Raw genomic sequence first — 13,993 nt, 5'->3', positions numbered from 1 at the left:
TTTGTTTGCAATCAACTAAAATCAAATCAACTTCCTGGAGCAGAACAATATTGTATCATACAATTATTAGGTTCTGTAGAAGGACGTAGATCTGGGTATTTATTGTAATGGAATATAGGCTGAACTGGATGGACAAATGTCTTTTTTCGGCCTTACTAACTATGTTACTATGTTAAACTAAAGGTTTTCTGACTAATCTGTTGGGGTGTACTCATTTATGCTGATAATGTGCCACTCCGTGCCCAGATAAGTCATGTCCCCAATCAATGCTGCCCTCTGCCACAATGGCCTTCTCCTTGTTAGATCGTTGCTGATGAGTGCACAGGCCGTGCCGCACTTTTGGCCGTGGGTGCACAGAGGCAGACTGGCATGAAGATGTCACAACACCAACTTGTGTAAGGAGATGTGGACCACAAGCGTAAACAGCAGGGCTGTGAAAATCCATGTCTAGGAATGGAAGTGCTGAGGGGTACACCTTTGGCGTGACGTGCTAGGAGGCTCTGCCTTGTGGGGTGTATTGTTGTGTAACGCTAGATTACTGCTGCACTACAGCTATCATAATGCCGCCCGCTCCCTACCTCTGTAATGCTGCCCGCTCCCTACCTCTGTGATGCCGCCCGCTCTCTACCTCTGTAATGCCGCCCGCTCCCTACCTCTGTAATGCTGCCCGCTCTCTACCTCTGTGATGCCATCCGCTCCCTACCTCTGTAATGCTGCCCGCTCTCTATCTCTGTAATGCCGCCCCCTCTCTACCTCTGTAATGCTGCCCGCTCTCTACATCTGTAATGCCGCCCACTCTCTACCTCTGTAATGCCGCCCGCTCTCTACCTCTGTGATGCCGCCTGCTCCCTACCTCTGTAATGCCGCCTGCTCTCTATCTCTGTAATGCCGCCCGTTCTCTACCTCTGTAATGCTACCCACTCTCTACCTCTGTAATGTCGCCCGCTCTCTACCTCTGTAATGCCGCCCGCTCTCTACCTCTGTAATGCCGCCCGCTCTCTACCTCTGTAATGCCGCCCGCTCTCTACCTCTGTAATGCCGCCCGCTCTCTACCTCTGTAATGCCACCCACTCTCTACCTCTGTAATGCCGCCCGCTCTCTACCTCTGTAATGCCGCCCGCTCTCTACCTCTGTGATGCCACCCGCTCTCTACCTCTGTAATGCCGCCCGCTCTCTACCTCTGTAATGCCGCCCGCTCTCTACCTCTGTAATGCCGCCCGCTCTCTTCCTCTGTAATGCCGCCCGCTCTCTACCTCTGTAATGCAGCCCGCTCTCTACTCCTTTAATGCCGCCCGCTCTCTACTCCTTTAATGCCGTCCGCTCTCTACCTCTGTAATGCTGCCCGCTCTCTACCTCTGTAATGCCGCCAGCTCTCTTCCTCTGTAATGCCGCCCGCTCTCTACCTCTGTAATGCCGCCCGCTCTCTACCTCTGTGATGCCACCCGCTCCCTACCTCTGTAATGCTGCCCGCTCTCTATCTCTGTAATGCCGCCCACTCTCTACCTCTGTAATGCTGCCCGCTCTCTACATCTGTAATGCCGCCCGCTCCCTACCTCTGTAATGCTGCCCGCTCTCTATCTCTGTAATGCCGCCCGTTCTCTACCTCTGTAATGCTGCCCACTCTCTACCTCTGTAATGCCGCCCGCTCTCTACCTCTGTAATGCTGCCTGCTCTCTATCTCTGTAATGCCGCCCGTTCTCTACCTCTGTAATGCTGCCCACTCTCTACCTCTGTAATGCCGCCCGCTCTCTACCTCTGTAATGCCGCCTGCTCTCTACCTCTGTAATGCTGCCTGCTCTCTATCTCTGTAATGCCGCCCGCTCTCTACCTCTGTAATGCCGCCCGCTCTCTACCTCTGTAATGCCGCCTGCTCTCTACCTCTGTAATGCTGCCTGCTCTCTATCTCTGTAATGCCGCCCGCTCTCTACCTCTGTAATGCTGCCCACTCTCTACCTCTGTAATGTCGCCTGCTCTCTACCTCTGTAATGTGTTATGTCTGCTAATGAAAGGTGTAATGAAGGCAATCCAGAGACACAGTGTGCCTAGCGATCCGAGCGCACACAGTGATCTGACAAATACCAAAAAACAAAAGAACGAGCTCTGAGACGTGGAAACTCTGTAGACTACACACCTGATCCTATCCTAAACACAACTAATAGCGGCTGTGGATTGCGCCTAGCAACTACCTATGCAACTCGGCACAGCCTAAGAAACTAGCTAGCCTGAAGATAGAAAAATAGGCCTGACTTGCCCCCAGAGAAATACCCCAAAGGAAAAGGCAGCCCCCCACATATAATGACTGTGAGTAAGATGAAAAGACAAAACGTAGGGATGAAATAGATTCAGCAAAGTGGGGCCCGATAATCTTAGACAGAGCGAGGATAGTAAAGCGAACTTTGCAGTCTACAAAAAACCCTAAAGCAAAAACCACGCAAAGGGGGCAAAAAAGACCCACCGTGCCGAACTAACGGCACGGCGGTACACCCTTTGCTTCTCAGAGCTACCAGCAAAGCAAAAGACAAGCTGGACAGAAAAAAAGCAACAAAATAGCAAAAAAGCACTAAGCTATACAGAGCAGCAGGTCACAGGAACAATCAGGAGAAGCTCAGATCCAACACTGGAACATTGACAAGGAGCAGGGATAGCAGCATCAGGCGGAGTTAAGTAACGAAGCAGTTAACGAGCTCACCAGAACACCTGAGGGAGGGAGCTCAGAAGCTGCAGTACCACTTGTGACCACAGGAGTGAATTCAGCCACAGAATTCACAACAGTACCCCCCCCTTGAGGAGGGGTCACCGAACCCTCACCAGAGCCCCCAGGCCGACCAGGATGAGCCGCATGAAAGGCACGAACAAGATCGGGAGCATGAACATCAGAGGCAAAAACCCAGGAATTATCTTCCTGAGCATATCCCTTCCATTTAACCAGATACTGGAGTTTCCGTCTAGAAACACGAGAATCCAAAATCTTCTCCACAATATACTCCAATTCCCCCTCCACCAAAACCGGGGCAGGAGGCTCAACAGATGGAACCATAGGTGCCACGTATCTCCGCAACAACGACCTATGGAATACATTATGTATGGAAAAGGAGTCTGGGAGGGTCAAACGAAAAGACACAGGATTGAGAACCTCAGAATTCCTATACGGACCAATAAAACGAGGTTTAAATTTAGGAGAGGAAACCTTCATAGGAATATGACGAGAAGATAACCAAACCAGATCCCCAACACGAAGTCGGGGACCCACACGGCGTCTGCGATTAGCGAAAAGTTGAGCCTTTTCCTGGGACAAGGTCAAATTGTCCACTACCTGAGTCCAGATCTGCTGCAACCTGTCCACCACAGAATCCACACCAGGACAGTCCAAAGACTCAACCTGTCCTGAAGAGAAACGAGGATGGAACCCAGAATTGCAAAAAAATGGAGAAACCAAGGTAGCCGAGCTGGCCCAATTATTAAGGGCGAACTCAGCCAACGGCAAAAAGGACACCCAATCATCCTGGTCAGCAGAAACAAAACATCTCAGATATGTTTCCAAGGTCTGATTGGTTCGTTCGGTCTGGCCATTAGTCTGAGGATGGAAAGCCGAGGAAAAGGATAGGTCAATGCCCATCCTACCACAAAAGGCTCGCCAAAACCTTGAAACAAACTGGGAACCTCTGTCAGAAACAATATTCTCAGGAATGCCATGCAACCGAACCACATGCTGAAAGAACAAAGGCACCAAATCAGAGGAGGAAGGCAATTTAGCCAAGGGCACCAGATGGACCATTTTAGAAAAGCGATCACAGACCACCCAAATGACTGACATCTTTTGAGAAACGGGAAGGTCAGAAATGAAATCCATCGAAATATGTGTCCAAGGCCTCTTTGGGACCGGCAAGGGCAAAAGCAACCCACTGGCACGAGAACAGCAGGGCTTAGCCCTAGCACAAATCCCACAGGACTGCACAAAAGTACGTACATCCCGTGACAGAGATGGCCACCAGAAGGATCTAGCCACTAACTCTCTGGTACCAAAGATTCCAGGATGACCAGCCAATACCGAACAATGAAGTTCAGAGATAAGTTTATTAGTCCACCTATCAGGGACGAACAGTTTCTCTGCTGGACAACGATCAGGTTTATTCGCCTGAAATTTTTGCAGCACCCGCCGCAAATCAGGGGAGATGGCAGACACAATGACTCCTTCCTTGAGGATACCCGCTGGCTCAGATAAACCCGGAGAGTCGGGCACAAAACTCCTAGACAGAGCATCCGCCTTCACATTTTTAGAGCCCGGAAGGTACGAAATCACAAAGTCGAAGCGGGCAAAAAACAACGACCAACGGGCCTGTCTAGGATTCAAGCGCTTGGCAGACTCGAGATAAGTCAAGTTCTTATGATCAGTCAATACCACCACGCGATGCTTGGCTCCTTCAAGCCAATGGCGCCATTCCTCGAATGCCCACTTCATGGCCAGCAACTCTCGGTTGCCCACATCATAATTACGCTCAGCGGGCGAAAACTTCCTGGAAAAGAAAGCACATGGTTTCATCACTGAGCAATCAGAACCTCTCTGTGACAAAACCGCCCCTGCTCCAATCTCAGAAGCATCAACCTCGACCTGGAACGGAAGAGAAACATCAGGTTGACACAACACAGGGGCAGAAGAAAAACGACGCTTCAACTCCTGAAAAGCTTCCACAGCAGCAGAAGACCAATTAACCAAATCAGCACCCTTCTTGGTCAAATCGGTCAATGGTTTGGCAATGCTAGAAAAATTACAGATGAAGCGACGATAAAAATTAGCAAAGCCCAGGAACTTTTGCAGACTTTTCAGAGATGTCGGCTGAATCCAATCCTGGATGGCTTGGACCTTAACTGGATCCATCTCGATAGTAGAAGGGGTAAAGATGAACCCCAAAAATGAAACTTTCTGCACACCGAAGAGACACTTTGATCCCTTCACAAACAAAGAATTAGCACGCAGGACCTGAAAAACCATTCTGACCTGCTTCACATGAGACTCCCAATCATCTGAGAAGATCAAAATGTCATCCAAGTAAACAATCAGGAATTTATCCAGATACTCACGAAAGATGTCATGCATAAAAGACTGAAACACAGATGGAGCATTGGCAAGTCCGAACGGCATCACTAGATACTCAAAATGACCCTCGGGCGTATTGAATGCAGTTTTCCATTCATCTCCTTGCCTGATTCTCACCAGATTATACGCACCACGAAGATCTATCTTAGTGAACCAACTAGCCCCCTTAATCCGAGCAAACAAGTCAGATAACAATGGCAAGGGATACTGAAATTTAACAGTGATCTTATTAAGAAGGCGGTAATCAATACACGGTCTCAGCGAACCATCCTTCTTGGCTACAAAGAAGAACCCTGCTCCCAGTGGTGATGACGATGGGCGAATATGTCCCTTCTCCAGGGATTCCTTCACATAACTGCGCATAGCGGCGTGTTCGGGCACGGATAAATTAAACAGTCGACCTTTAGGGAATTTACTACCAGGAATCAAATTGATAGCACAATCACAATCCCTATGCGGAGGTAGAGCATCGGACTTGGGCTCTTCAAATACATCCTGATAATCAGACAAGAACTCTGGGACCTCAGAAGGGGTGGATGATGAAATCGACAAAAATGGAATATCACCATGTACCCCCTGACAACCCCAGCTGGACACCGACATGGAATTCCAATCCAATACTGGATTATGGGTTTGTAGCCATGGCAACCCCAACACGACCACATCATGCAAATTATGCAGTACCAGAAAGCGAATAACTTCCTGATGTGCAGGAGCCATGCACATGGTCAGCTGGGTCCAGTACTGAGGTTTATTCTTGGCCAAAGGTGTAGCATCAATTCCTCTCAATGGAATAGGACACCGCAAAGGCTCCAAGAAAAACCCACAACGTTTAGCATAATCCAAATCCATCAGATTCAGGGCAGCGCCCGAATCCACAAACGCCATGACAGAAAACGACGACAAAGAGCATATCAGGGTAATGGACAGAAGGAATTTGGACTGTACAGTACCAATGACGGCAGACCTAGCGGATCGCTTAGTGCGCTTAGGACAATCAGAAATAGCATGAGTGGAATCACCACAGTAGAAACACAGACCATTCAGACGTCTGTATTCCTGCCGTTCAACTCTAGTCATAGTCCTATCGCACTGCATAGGCTCAGGTTTAACCTCAGGCAATACCGCCAAATGGTGCACAGATTTACGCTCGCGCAAGCGTCGACCGATCTGAATGGCCAAAGACAAAGACTCATTCAAACCAGCAGGCATAGGAAATCCCACCATGACATCCTTAAGAGCCTCAGAGAGACCCCTTCTGAACAAAGCCGCCAGCGCAGATTCATTCCACTGAGTGAGTACTGACCATTTCCTAAATTTCTGACAATATACTTCTATATCATCCTGACCTTGGCACAAAGCCAGCAAATTTTTCTCAGCCTGATCCACTGAATTAGGCTCATCGTACAGTAATCCGAGCGCCAGGAAAAACGCATCGACACTACTCAATGCAGGGTCTCTTGGCGCAAGAGAAAATGCCCAGTCTTGAGGGTCGCCGCGCAAAAAAGAAATAATAATCAAAACCTGTTGAATAGGATTACCAGAAGAATGAGGTTTCAAGGCCAGAAATAGCTTACAATTATTTTTGAAACTTAGAAACTTAGTTCTATCTCCAAAAAACAAATCAGGAATAGGAATTCTTGGTTCTAACATAGATTTCTGATCAATAGCATCTTGAATCTTTTGTACTTTTATAACGAGATTATCCATTGAAGAGCACAGACCCTGAAAATCCATGTCCACACCTGTGTCCAGAAACACCCAAATGTCTAGGGGAAAAAAAAAAGTGAACACAGAGCAGAGAAAAAAAAATGGTGTCAGAACTTTTTCTTTCCCTCTATTGAGAATCATTAGATGGCTCCTTGTACTGTTATGTCTGCTAATGAAAGGTGTAATGAAGGCAATCCAGAGACAGTGTGCCTAGCGATCCGAGCGCACACAGTGATCTGACAAATACCAAAAAACAAAAGAACGAGCTCTGAGACGTGGAAACTCTGTAGACTACACACCTGATCCTATCCTAAACACAACTAATAGCGGCTGTGGATTGCGCCTAGCAACTACCTATGCAACTCGGCACAGCCTAAGAAACTAGCTAGCCTGAAGATAGAAAAATAGGCCTGACTTGCCCCCAGAGAAATACCCCAAAGGAAAAGGCAGCCCCCCACATGTAATGACTGTGAGTAAGATGAAAAGACAAAACGTAGGGATGAAATAGATTCAGCAAAGTGGGGCCCGATAATCTTAGACAGAGCGAGGATAGTAAAGCGAACTTTGCAGTCTACAAAAAACCCTAAAGCAAAAACCACGCAAAGGGGGCAAAAAAGACCCACCGTGCCGAACTAACGGCACGGCGGTACACCCTTTGCTTCTCAGAGCTACCAGCAAAACAAAAGACAAGCTGGACAGAAAAAAAGCAACAAAATAGCAAAAAAGCACTAAGCTATACAGAGCAGCAGGTCACAGGAACAATCAGGAGAAGCTCAGATCCAACACTGGAACATTGACAAGGAGCAAGGATAGCAGCATCAGGCGGAGTTAAGTAACGAAGCAGTTAACGAGCTCACCAGGACACCTGAGGAAGGAAGCTCAGAAGCTGCAGTACCACTTGTGACCACAGGAGTGAATTCAGCCACAGAATTCACAACAGTAATGCTGCCCACTCTCTACCTCTGTAATGCCGCCCGCTCTCTACCTCTGTAATGCTGCCCGCTCTCTACCTCTGTAATGCCGCCCGCTCTCTACCTCTGTAATGCCGCCCGCTCTCTACCTCTGTAATGCCGCCCGCTCTCTACCTCTGTAATGCCGCTTGCTCTCTACCTCTGTAATGCCGCCCGCTCTCTACCTCTGTGATGCCGCCCGCTCCCTACCTCTGTAATGCTGCCCACTCTCTACCTCTGTAATGCCGCCCGCTCTCTACCTCTGTAATGCCGCCCGCTCTCTACCTCTGTAATGCCGCCCGCTCCCTACCTCTGTAATGCTGCCCACTCTCTACCTCTGTAATGCTGCCCGCTCTCTACCTCTGTAATGCTGCCCACTCTCTACCTCTGTAATGTCGCCTGCTCTCTACCTCTGTAATGCTGCCCACTCTCTACCTCTGTAATGCCGCCCGCTCTCTACCTCTGTAATGCTGCCCGCTCTCTACCTCTGTAATGGCGCCCGCTCTCTACCTCTGTAATGCCGCCCGCTCTCTACCTCTGTAATGCCGCCCGCTCTCTACCTCTGTAATGCCGCCTGCTCTCTACCTCTGTAATGCCGCCCGCTCTCTACCTCTGTGATGCCGCCCGCTCCCTACCTCTGTAATGCTGCCCACTCTCTACCTCTGTAATGTCGCCCACTCTCTACCTCTGTAATGCCGCCCGCTCTCTACCTCTGTAATGCCGCCCGCTCTCTACCTCTGTAATGCCGCCCGCTCTCTACCTCTGTAATACCGCCCGCTCTCTACCTCTGTTATTCCGCCCGCTCTCTACCTCTGTAATGCCGCCCGCTCTCTACCTCTGTAATGCCGCCCGCTCTCTACCTCTGTAATGCCGCCCGCTCTCTACCTCTGTAATGCCACCCGCTCTCTACCTACTTCTCCCTCTGCTCAGCGGTGAGTCTTCTGATCTTTTACAGGACTTTGTGTCTGGTGTTGGGGTCACCTCTATCGACATGAACCTCGGCAACGTAAAAGAGGTGGACAAGAGGAGCTTTGACCTGACGACACCTTACAAGACGTTCAGGTGAGGAGACCAGACCACGATACGATCTCCCAGCGGTAGTGTGTGGGCTTCCTGAGACTTTGAACCCTCAGATAAGAGAACTTCCTTCTCAGTCATTGATGTTTACACCGCTGTCACCATTGCTTACCGCCGGAGTCTAGACGCATGACCGTCGCAGGTTTACCTCTGTGCTTCACCTCTATCCTCTCCAATCCTTCTGTGGTGTCTCCAGTTTTATTGCAGATAATGAACAGGAAAGGAGCGAGTGGGTCGAAGCCATGAAACAGTCAGTCTCTGCCGCTCTCTCCAACTTGGAAGTAGCCCAGAAAATCTGGTCTGCAGAATCCAACACACTGTGTGCCGACTGCAAGTGTCCCAAACCCGACTGGGCCTCAGTCAACCTCTGTGTGGTCATCTGCAAGAAGTGCGCAGGTGAGAAAGGGACACAAACTATACACTCCGATCTATAGGGGACAATATTATAGTACCGGTAGTTATATTATTGTACATACGGGGCAGTATTATAGTAGTTATATTCTTGTACATAGGGGCAGTATTATAGTAGTTATATTCTTGTACATAGGAGCAGTATTATAGTAGTTATATTCTTGTACATATGGGGCAGTATTATAGTAGTTATATTCTTGTACATAGGGGCAGTATTATAGTAGTTATATTCTTGTACATAGGGGGCAGTATTATAATAGTTATATTCTTGTACATATGGGGCAGTATTATAGTAGTTATATTCTTGTACATAGGGGCAGTATTATAGTAGTTATATTCTTGTACATAGGAGCAGTATTATAGTAGTTATATTCTTGTACATAGGAGCAGTATTATAGTAGTTATATTCTTGTACATATGGGGCAGTATTATAGTAGTTATATTCTTGTACATAGGGGCAGTATTATAGTAGTTATATTCTTGTACATAGGAGCAGTATTATAGTAGTTATATTCTTGTACATATGGGGCAGTATTATAGTAGTTATATTCTTGTACATACGGGGCAGTATTATAGTAGTTATATTCTTGTACATATGGGGCAGTATTATAGTAGTTATATTCTTGTACATAGGGGCAGTATTATAGTAGTTATATTCTTGTACATAGGAGCAGTATTATAGTAGTTATATTCTTGTACATAGAGGACAGTATTATAGTAGTTATATTCTTGTACATAGGGGCAGTATTATAGTAGTTATATTCTTGTACATAGGGGGCAGTATTATAGTAGTTATATTCTTGTACATAGGGGCAGTATTATAGTAGTTATATTCCTGTACATAGGGGCAGTATTATAGTAGTTATATTCTTGTACATAGGGGCAGTATTATAGTAGTTATATTCTTGTAAATAGGAGCAATATTATAGTAGTTATATTCTTGTACATAGGAGCAGTATTATAGTAGTTATATTCTTGTACATAGGAGCAGTATTATAGTAGTTATATTCTTGTACATAGGGGCAGTATTATAGTAGTTATATTCTTGTACATAGGAGCAGTATTATAGTAGTTACATTCTTGTACATAGGGGCAGTATTATAGTAGTTATATTCTTGTACATAGGGGGCAGTATTATAGTAGTTATATTCTTGTACATAGGGGGCAGTATTATAGTAGTTATATTCTTGTACATAGGGGGCAGTATTATATTAGTTATATTCTTGTACATAGGGAGCAGTATTATAGTAGTTATATTCTTGTACATAGGAGCAGTATTATAGTAGTTATATTCTTGTACATAGGAGCAGTATTATAGTAGTTATATTCTTGTACATAGGGGCAGTATTATAGTAGTTATACTCTTGTCCACTGCTGCTCCTGAACCCGCTGATAAGTTATCTTGACTTGTGATGACACTGTGTATAAAGATGTCAGTTAACTTTACGTTATTCTTTGGAAATTGTAGGAGAACATCGCAGTTTGGGGCCGAGTATAAGCAAAGTCAGGAGTCTGAAGATGGACAACAGGATCTGGACCGAGGAGCTGATAGAGGTGAGTCTTTTTGTCAGTCTCGCAATGTGTTAGATGGTGATATCTGTTTTATTAGTTTGTCAGACTCAGAGCGTAGTTCGGCGCTCAGCCCTGGGGAGATGACTTCTGACTTCTACAGCCAGGACTCAACTGCAGAGATTACAGCACAAACACATCTGACTTCTCACATTTCTTGTCCCGTCCCCATCTATCCCCAACATGCACAAACCCCTCATCCTGAATCTACCGTAATGCTACGGTAAGAAACGCTAATGCCGTATACAGTGGATACTGAAAGTTTTCAGACCCCTTTACATTTTTCACTCTTAGTTTCATTGCAGCCATTTGGTAAATTCAAAAATATTCATTTTTTCTCATTAATGTGCACTCTGCACCCCATCTTGACTAAAAAAAACAGAAATGTAGAAATTTTTGCAAATTTAGTAAACAAGAAAAACTGAAATATCACATGGTCATAAGTCTAAAGCCCCTTTGCTCAGACGCTCATATTTAAGTCACATGCTGTCCTTTTCCTTGTGATCCTCCTTGAGATGGTTCTACTCCTTCATTGGATTCCAGCTGTGTGCAATTAAACTGAGATGAGAATCATGAGGTCAAAGGAACTGGCCAAGGAGCTCAGAGACAGAATTGTGGCACAGATCTGGCCAAGGTTACAGCAGAGTTTCTGCAGGACTCAAGGTTCCTAAGAGCACAGTGGCCTCCGTAATCCTTAAATGGAAGAAGTTTGGGACCACCAGAAGTCTTCCTAGACCTGGCCATCCAGCCAAACTGAGCAATCGTGGGAGAAGAGCCTTGGTGAGAGACATAAAGAAGTACCCCAAGATCACTGTGGCTGAGCTCCAGAGATGCATTAGGGAGATGGGAGAAAGTTCCACAAAGTCACCTATCACTGCAGCCTCCACCAGTCAGGCCTTTATGGCAGAGTGGCCGACGGAAGCCTCTCCTCAATGCAAGACATGAAAACCTGCATAGAGTTTGCTAAAAAAAACACATGAAGGACTCCCAGACTATGAGAAATACGATTCTCTGGTCTGATGAGATGAAGATAGACCTTTATGGTGATAACTCTAAGCAGTATATGTGGAGAAAACCAGGCACTGCTCATCACCTGCCCAATACAATCCCTACAGTGAAACATGGTGGTGGCAGCATCATGCTGTGGAGGTGTTTTTCAACTGCAGGGACAAGACGACTGGTTTCCATTGAAGGAAACATGAATGCGGCCAAGTACAGAGATATCCTGGATGAAAACCTCTTCCAGAGTGCTCTGGATCTCAGACTTGGCCGAAGGTTCATCTTCCAACAAGACAATGATGCTAAGCACACAGCTAAAATAACAAAGGAGCGGCTTCAGAACAACGCTGTGACCATTCCTGACCGGCCCAGCCAGAGCCCTGACCTAAACCCAACTGAGCATCTCTGGAGAGACCTGAAAATGGCGTCCACCAACGTTCACCATCCAACCTGACGGGACTGGAGAGGATCTGCAAGGAAGAATGGCCGAGGATCCCCAAATCCAGGGGTGGAAAACTTGTTGTATCATTCCCAAGAAGACTCATGGCTGTACTGTTAGCACCATGCCGCAGTCCTACTCTGACAGGCTGGGTCTCCGGCGTTTCACTTCACTCACCCGTGCTGCTGTCTGTTCTTCCCTTCCCCATGCTCTGCATGGTTCCAGCCGGGCCTCTAGCCATGTTCTTAGAGCACGCGCGCGTGCACTCCTGCCCTCTTAAAGGTTCAGCGCGTGCACTTGCTGTTTCCTACCCAGCCAACAGCTGTTGGACATTATGCATATATTGCTTCCTCCCCACTGGGGAGGTGCCTGAGCAACCTTACTGTTTTGCAGTCTGAGTTATGTAAGGTTGCATAACTCTGCCTGCTGCACTCTGGCGCAGATCCTGCCTGCTGCACTCTGGCGCATATCCTGCCTGCTGCACTTTGGCGCAGATCCTGCCTGCTGCACTCTGGCGCAGATCCTGCCTGCTGCACTCTGGTGTGAACTCTGTCTGCTGCTCCCTCAAGTCTGTCCTCTGGGTCCAGCTGCTGTGCATCCGTTGGTCTGTGCTGGCGTGGCACCTGGCGTTAATCGGGAGCTAAGTCTAACCTCACCATCAGAGGCTCTAGTGAACAGTCAGGTGTTCGCTTTGTCACGCCCCTCCAGGCTCTTCACGGTCCGTGGCACAGTGGTTCCATAAACCACGTCCGTGACAGTTTGCTCAGGCCATGTATCCTGCTGGACCACGGATCCTGCATGTTTGGACCATGTACCAGGAGCTTTGCCGATAGAAAGATGCACAGGAAGAGCTATCCATACAGTTGCAGTCCCTAACCACTAAGTTGTAGACCATAAACATCCCTCCAGATTTCCAGCATGTTCAAACAGCCTTGTCTTCTCCTGAGACTTCCCAGACAGTCTGGTCGGTTCAAGATCCAGTTCCCCTACTCGCAGCTCCACCACGTTTTGACGGCAATCCGAAACTCTGCCGCGGGTTCGTCAATTGGTGGCAGCTACACTTTGAACTCTTTCCTCATCGCTTCCCGTCAGATCGAACAAAGGTGGCATTTCTTATGGCACATTTTGGAGGTGAGGCCCTGGTGTGGTTGAATCTATTACGGGAGAGAGAGGACTCTATCATCTTCAGTTTGTCCGTATTCTTGGAAGCCTTTCGCAAAGTATTCGACGAACCCGGACAAACCACCTCTGCAGCTTCCGCTCTTCTTCGCTTACGCCAGTCCAACTCGTCTGTGGGACAGTATGCTTTCGTACTCTGGTGTTCGAGCTCGGTTGGAATAATGAAGCGTTGGTGGCAACATTCTGGGACGGCCTCTTTGGAAACATAAAGGAATGAGCTAGCTGGTCGAGACTTACCAACTACCTTCGATGACCTAGTCTCCCTTGCCATCCGTATAGACTTTCGTTTCCGTGAGCGTGCCTGTGAGGTGGCACGTGATAGAGGACTAGGGAGCCTGGCTCTGTCTTTTCAAAGGCCGCTTGTTCCTTTGCCTTCCCTTGACGAGGACTCATCTGAACCCATGCAGATTGACCACCTTGCCCTTGCTAGACAGCGACAGAGGGATTGACGCGCTAAAGGCCAGTGCCTATATTGTGGAGACATGGACCACTCCATTCGAGTCTGTCCGGTAAAGCCGGAGAAGCTCCGGCATCTAGGGTCAGTAGGAGGCCTCCCTAGATGGA

At 47.5% G+C, this 13,993-nt stretch overlaps 1 protein-coding gene across 6 annotated transcripts in view; it reads left to right on the top strand.

Moving 5' to 3' along the window:
* The window catches only part of ARAP1 (ArfGAP with RhoGAP domain, ankyrin repeat and PH domain 1), a 340,068-nt gene that overhangs the window by 202,221 nt on the left and 123,854 nt on the right, over nucleotides 1–13,993 (top strand). For all 6 annotated transcript variants that reach the window (XM_069759494.1, XM_069759491.1, XM_069759495.1 and 3 more), the window contains exons 10-12: nucleotides 8,711–8,817; nucleotides 9,029–9,228; nucleotides 10,712–10,797. In XM_069759494.1, the coding sequence (XP_069615595.1) occupies nucleotides 8,711–8,817; nucleotides 9,029–9,228; nucleotides 10,712–10,797 (393 nt within the window). The remainder of the gene's footprint in view (nucleotides 1–8,710; nucleotides 8,818–9,028; nucleotides 9,229–10,711; nucleotides 10,798–13,993) is intronic.

The sequence above is a fragment of the Ranitomeya imitator genome, chromosome 3, assembly GCF_032444005.1.
Source record: "Ranitomeya imitator isolate aRanImi1 chromosome 3, aRanImi1.pri, whole genome shotgun sequence".
NCBI lineage: Eukaryota > Metazoa > Chordata > Amphibia > Anura > Dendrobatidae > Ranitomeya > Ranitomeya imitator.
The sequence above is the reverse complement of the archived record's forward strand: the minus strand, read 5'-3'. Positions and strand labels throughout refer to the sequence as shown.